Source organism: Misgurnus anguillicaudatus, chromosome 19 (genome assembly GCF_027580225.2).
Source record: "Misgurnus anguillicaudatus chromosome 19, ASM2758022v2, whole genome shotgun sequence".
Classification (NCBI taxonomy): domain Eukaryota; kingdom Metazoa; phylum Chordata; class Actinopteri; order Cypriniformes; family Cobitidae; genus Misgurnus; species Misgurnus anguillicaudatus.
The window spans coordinates 16,795,222-16,802,500 of NC_073355.2; the positions used below are offsets into that span (position 1 = coordinate 16,795,222).

The following is a 7,279-nucleotide window of genomic DNA, read 5'->3' on the forward strand; positions in this document are numbered from 1 at the left end:
ATTTTTATAAGGTTATACACTGAAAGTTTATAAGAGTTTGCTGTTGTTAGAATAAATTAAACTCTACCGAAATTGTAAACCAATTACAAATATACATTACAGAATTACAGACAAGGCATGTACTATATAAATGTAATAAATAAACAAATACATAAGTTAATAAATATTACCTATAAAACTACATTACCAAAACACAATAAATGTGCCCTCGGTTTATATATAGAACCAGTAATTATAAATATTGTATTAAACAAATGTTTTGAATCTAAGGCTTAATGATTGGAAAAAGAACATTAAAGTGTTAAAACATTCTGATACCCATATATTAATGTTTTCTGGAACCCTCGACTCCACACATTTCGAAATCGCTAAATCGCTACGGAAAGCAGCAGGGTTCATTCACTGACAGCACGATCTTTCCCAGAAGCCTTTCCTCATATTGTACACAGGGGGGCAGGGTTTCATATTTTATTGAAGCAGCCCTGGGCACCGCCATTGCTTAGCGAACACCCATCTGCTGTTAGCATCCCATTGACTCCCATTCATTTTGGCGTCACTTTGACATCGAATAACTTTACATCTGAGGCGTTTAAAGACTCCATTTGTCCATTAATTATTTCTAAAGAAACACGAAAATGTATAAAAGGCTCCATTACCATGTATCTTACGTTATGGCCCAGTAGAAGCAGTTTTTGTAAAAATAGGCTAACGATCGCGTCATAACCTGCGACTTTCTGTCGCACAGTAGAGAAATTACCGTACGGACTGGGAGAGAAGCTCACAGGCAATCTTTTACTGACTATGAGGCAATCGAGTGGACATGGAGGCATAAAGTCAAGGGACATTATTAATCAGAATACTAACCAAAATGTGCTCCTGTTCACGCTCGCCGTCTCTGCAAGTATCAGTAGGTGATTCAGATTTCCCGTGGCACGGCTATTAGAAGACTTACAGGTTGCTCACGTGACATCCACGTCATTGAGCTCAGTTTGAGTCTGCGCATTACACTCGACACCCAGGAAGTCATGCTTCTAATTGACTTCACTTGTCTCCGTTAAATCCAATGGGGTCGCTGTGTCCATTTCTTTTACTGTCTATGATTGTACACAATCATCATGGCGGCGCAGGATGGTGGGTAGCATGAAAATGCACTCAAATGTTATTTGCGTTCTCTTTGCGGTGTTATTCTTAAACGTACAATATCAACTGTAGCTATTTGGCACTTCTGGTATATTGAATGGATGTTCTTTCAACTTGTCACTGTTAAAAAAAATAGGCAGATATTTTTTGATTAGCCTAAACAGCCATGTCGAAAACTTCGGCAGTGACACAACACCTACAGAGCTGTCTACTCGGACAGCATTTTTGGGACATCGTAAGAATATTTGTGATTGTGAAACATTTTGAAATGGTTGAACAGCATATTTCTGCATCATCTGCTGGCTGGGACGGTTTGGGATAAAGGTCCCAGTCTAGCTTGTGATGCTCAAAGTGGCTGTCTAGATAGACAGCTCACTGGGATTTGAAACACATTCTTAATGTGAGCTTGCGACTGTTAGCACAACAGGCAGGCTATGATAACAGTTTGATGATTTTGCTGATCATTTAAACAGTCTCGATCAATCAGTCATGTTTGCAGTTTTCATCTTAGTTCAACAACAGTTGGGTTAAACAACCCCACATGGGGGTTTCATTGTTCTTCAGGCAAGCATCTAAATGTACATCTCTTATGTAAAATGTATTAAATTGTTGCGTTGTTATGAGTGGTATTGGGAAGAAATGAAAACTGTAAAAAGCTTATTAGTCTGGCATAAGCTGGGTTTGAGTCACATTTTATTATTTTTTTAATTGAGTGGCACCCTTTTAAATTTCATGTGGAATTGCTCCGACAGGAAGTGAGGTAGTAGGAATGGAAGCGGATGTTGTGCAGAAAGCACCAGAAGTTTTGTGTGAAGCTGCAGGACAAGGCGATGCAGCAAAGACTGAACAAGCATTACAAATTGATGGAGAAAGCACATCGACTCACGCCGCTGCTGTCAGCAATGGAGAGGAAAGCGATGAGGGGAAAGAGATGGTGGAAGTGAAAATCATTTGGAACAAAAACAAATATGATCTTAAAATGCCTTTAGATGGCACTGGAGCAAACCTGAAAGAAAAGATTCACTCACTCACTGGTAATACAGCTCCTACTCTTTCTAGTTAAGGTTAATGGCACATACACTTAACTGACTGATCATTTTGGAAAAGACCTGATTTTGCAACTTTATAAACTACTACTTTGTTACTGTGACGTAAAATCATCCAACATTATGGGCACTTTACATACTGCATTTATATTCTTATTGATGTAGACACATTATATGCATACGGTATACATAGTATATACATTTTATGTACGTGCCTATTTGTGAACCAGAAAGCATTTTTAATTCATGGAAAAGCAAACAAGCCTACACTGTAAAAAAAATCCTTGTTGCACATTTTTAAGTTTAAACTACTTGATTTAGCATGTCATTTCAATTTTCTACTATTCAAAAAGGTTTTAAATAAATTACTAATTAAAGTTGTTTAAACCTAAACATTTAAGTGCAACAAGAAATTTTACTGTGTACATGGCAACACTTTCAGTGTTGTTTAAATTTATACCTTCTGGATTTCTCATAAAAGATGATTCATTATTTACTAGGTCTTCCACCTGCTATGCAGAAAGTTATGTACAAAGGCCTTCTACCGGAGGACAAGACGCTTCGGGAAATCAAAGTTACAAATGGTGCAAAAATAATGGTGGTTGGCTCTACGATAAATGATGTACTAGCTGTGAATACACCAAAAGAAGTTATTCAGCAAGAGGTGAAAGCTGAGGAAAACAAAAAAGAGCCATTGTGCAGGCAAAAGGTAGGCAACGGTTTGTAAGTGACTTCATTACAATGGTAATAGTGCTTAACCTAATTCTTCTTGTGTACTTCTGTTATCTCAGCAACACAGAAAAGTTCTGGACAAAGGAAAACCAGATGATGTTATGCCTTCAGTAAAAGGAGTTAAGGTAATTAGAATATGCAGAAAATAAGATAACATCATAGACAAATATATGAGGAGCTCAGATGCAGAAGTTGCTAAACATCACCTGTGTCAAAAATGAGATAATGATATTATGGACCGATAACACTTTTTCCATTACTGATCCGATATCAGAATTCTGATCCGATACCACTGTATTTTTTTCAGCAATGAAAATTGCGCACACACACATATATACACACAAAATGTGTAACGTGCTTAATGCTACATCTGGTATAATTTACATTTAAAAACCTATCATTTAAAATTATTTACAAGTTACATGAATGCCAGTGTTCTTAACGAATGATTAATCATGGCAGTGTTGAAGAGGACATAAGATGGGTACGTTTAAGCAAATAGGGTTAATATATTTTCCCTAATAATTCAAAACTGTCATTGCATGGGCATAGCCAGGGTTTGAAAATTAGTGAGGTTCAAGGTGGGCTGTTAAGAGTTAACATTTCACTTTAATGTATTTTGTTAGAACTTTTTTGCTATTTTAAACTTTGGGTACACAGTTTGTCTGGTTTGGGGATGGACAGTCTCTATTTATTAGATCATAATTTGTTAGTAGAGGAGAACCGTGGTAAAACTAACGCGGGACAAATGTAACAAAGCGATTTTCTCAGAGCCCTGACTACATTTTCATTTCAAAGTATGACAGCATTTTTAGCATCTTTTATTGTTATTTCACCTAGAAAGCTGTGTCCAGAAAGCTGTTTTCAACCATGATAAGTAAATTTCCTAAACCGGTAATTTTGTTTCTTATAACGCGTTGTGTTTCTCATTTCATCTGTTACAGTACTGATCAATCTTCATGTTATTTAGTGCTGTAACGCATCCTGAAGTTTGCCTTCTCTGGGTTTTTCCAAGTGAAAGTAAATTGGGTTTAAATGTCAGGGCCCGGTTGCATTAAGCACCTTAAGTGTAATTTTCCCTTAAAGGAATAGTCTACTCATTTTCAATATTAAAATATGTTATTACCTTAACTAAGAATTGTTGATACATCCCTCTATCATCTGTGTGCGTGCACGTAAGCGCTGGAGCGCGCTGCGACGCTTCGATAGCATTTAGCTTAGCCCCATTCATTCAATGGTACCATTTAGAGATAAAGTTAGAAGTGACCAAACACATCAACGTTTTTCCTATTTAAGACGAGTAGTTATACGAGCAAGTTTGGTGGTACAAAATAAAACGTAGCGCTTTTCTAAGCGGATTTAAAAGAGGAACTATATTTTATGGCGTAATAGCACTTTTGGGAGTACTTCGACTCGCCTGAAAAGTCCGCTCCCCTTCTCCCTCTCATAATGGGAGTTCCTCTTTTAAATCCGCTTAGAAAAGCGCTACGTTTTATTTTGTACCACCAAACTTGCTCGTATAACTACTCGTCTTAAATAGGAAAAACGTTGATGTGTTTGGTCACTTCTAACTTTATCTCTAAATGGTACCATTGAATGAATGGGGCTAAGCTAAATGCTATCGAAGCGTCGCAGCGCGCTCCAGCGCTTACGTGCACGCACACAGATGATAGACTGAAGTATCAACAATTCTTAGTTAAGGTAATAACATATTTTAATATTGAAAATGAGTAGACTATTCCTTTAAGTTCACCCTTATGTATCCCTAAAGGGACATTCCACTTTTTTTTAAATATGGTCATTTTCCAACTCCCCCAGGATTAAACATTTGATTCTTACCGTTTTGGAATCCATTCGGCCGATCTCCGGGTCTGGTGCTAGCACTTTTAGCATAGCTTAGCACAAACCATTGAATCTGATTAGACTATTAGCATCGCGCTAAAAAATAACCAAGTTTATCTCCAGGGGAGCTGAAAAATTAGCATATTTTCAAAAAAAAGTGGAATGCAACCGGGCCCAGGAGTTCTTGTAGGGATGAAAATAACACTTGCTACTTTTGTCCCACTGCTAATACTGTTGCATTATATTGGAAATTTATATTATTCAAATTGATAAAATTTTATTTTCATAGTGTTCATACTGTTGCAAAAATGTTTTATTCTCAACAATTCAAGTTTGTACTGTCGGGTTGCTTTTAAAACATTTGATGAAACTAAAATAAAAAAATGTATCTAATTTAATTATTTTTTGAAGATAAATGACAAAATATGTTTGCAGTTACATATTAACAATGTCATAGTCATGCATATTTACCTAAAACAAGTGTAACACAAAAATCAATCTTGTTTTGTTGTGTTACTCTTGACTCACCTGTGTGTTACTTTCGTTCCTGCTGACAGGGTCAAAAGTAAGAATGCGCTACTACTTATATTCAAAGGGAAATTATACTGAAGTCGTTTTACATTTGTTTAAAATTCCACCTGGTATTGATTAAGCACACTTGTGAGTTATTAACCAAAGCAAAAATATATCTCTGTCTAAACCATTCGCTTTCAAAATTAAGTTTTTCTGAAAAATGTACTTTCGTCCCTGCTTTCCCCTACTTTGCTGGTAACTAAGAGTGGATTGTTTATTTTTTACAAGCAACAATGCCCATTATTGTGATCATTTTAATTAATATTATATGAACGAACTTTACCAACTTTAATATTGTATGAACGATACAAAACAAGAACTATGTTTAGTGCTTTTATGAATGTTTTTAGCATGACTTTGTTAAAGGTTAACTTGAAGGCAATAACAGCATTTTTCATGGCCGGTGTTTATATATTTGGCATATTTAAATCAAGCCCACTTCAGATCTGTGTTATTTTCTGCTGCCGTTTTTTTTTATAATGTTGATAATGTTACAGACATAAGCATGATGATCATTGCGTTTGTCTTACCGAATATAGTATCCTGTCAGCAATAACCTGCCCACACTGAATGATGCGCCTTATTTGATCAATTTAGGTGCTGGTCACCCAGTTCTGCCAGATAAATAATAGGCCATAAAAACTAAATTCAAACCTTGTCTTACAGAAATAACTTAACCTTCACCTACTCCTCACTTTATACATTTCCAAAAGTGTCACTTACTAAACGCTACATCTAAAGAGGATTTTAATAATGGGATCTGTCAACTTTCTGTGTACTTGAATATCTTTATAATACTTTGTTCTTTCACTAGCTCAAAAGTAACAACTGCAGGTAACACACTGTATCGGTTTGGATCGGTCCCGTTCCTGATCCAGCAAAATAGGTCCGGATCAGCCTTGATACCGATCCCCAATGAACTGAACGCTCTTGCCACGTGTTATACGTTCATCAAATAGGCTACTTTTACTTAATTTGCTTAATCCCAGCCTCAGGCCATTCAGAAATATTGCTTTGTTGACAGTATTCGTTGAGTGGCACAACGTCAAGGGGCATGAGTTGTTTTTTTACCGAAAATTTTAGGATATTGACTGAATTTTTTAGCCTTTTACCTTTATTCAGGGGGGTAATTAATTCAATTCAATTTTATTTATATAGCGCTTTTCACAATTGGTAATTGTTTCAAAGCAGCTTTACATTAATAGAAGCAATGAAAAGCACAGAAAATTGACAGATAGCATAACATAATACAGATAGCATAAGCAGCTAAATTTGCTGCGGCTATGAATCAACATTAAATATTAAATATATATATATATATATAATATATATATATATACACACACACACACATGTAAACGGATAAGGAGATTAAGCGGGTTCTGCCGGTGGTCGTTGGTGAGGCATCAGCTGGGTATCACTTTGAAGGACGGCCAGTAGATCAGAGGTGTGCCGACCTTCACATTTACTGGAACTGGGTCTGTCTGTCTCATTGTCCTCGGAGACAAGGACGAGACAGGTAGAGAGAAACAAAATCCTATTAGCGTAGGGGCCGTTCACATGTAATGCAAGTGTCACACAGTTATGTGGTTTAAATCAGCTTGGTTCCAGATAGGCTTACTATTGCGGCATAAGTATGTTACCCACATAAAGAGTGACTGGAGACTTTTTCTTAGAAGTGTAGATTTTTACATGTACTTTGAGGGTTTGCTGTGAAAGACGAAGTCAAATTGGTTAAATACACATGAAATAACTAAAGTAACATTTGTGGAAAATAATGCATTTCAATTACTGACTAATAACCTTTCCATTGCAATTAAAGTGAAATTACTGAACCTAAAGATAAGAGCCTGATAAAAAAATTTGGATTTAAAAGAAAACATGTCCGACATGCTTAAAGGGTTGTGCATCTGAACTTTCCATATTTAGCTATGATCTAGTAAAAT

The 7,279-nt window shown here is 36.2% G+C and overlaps 1 protein-coding gene across 2 annotated transcripts in view; it reads left to right on the top strand.

Annotated features, from left to right (window-relative positions):
• The first annotated feature begins 338 nt into the window (after positions 1-338).
• ubfd1 (ubiquitin family domain containing 1) overlaps positions 339-7,279 on the top strand; it is a 7,912-nt gene continuing 971 nt past the window's right edge. The window contains exons 1-5 of one of the 2 annotated variants that reach the window (XM_055190096.2): positions 339-438; positions 1,100-1,131; positions 1,893-2,174; positions 2,687-2,895; positions 2,978-3,043. In XM_055190096.2, coding sequence (XP_055046071.1) covers positions 1,116-1,131; positions 1,893-2,174; positions 2,687-2,895; positions 2,978-3,043 — 573 coding nt within the window. In that variant the 5' untranslated portion in view covers positions 339-438; positions 1,100-1,115. Of the gene's footprint in view, positions 439-1,099; positions 1,132-1,239; positions 1,376-1,892; positions 2,175-2,686; positions 2,896-2,977; positions 3,044-7,279 lie in introns of those variants that run through there. The other variant, XM_055190094.2, reaches the window with a different exon arrangement.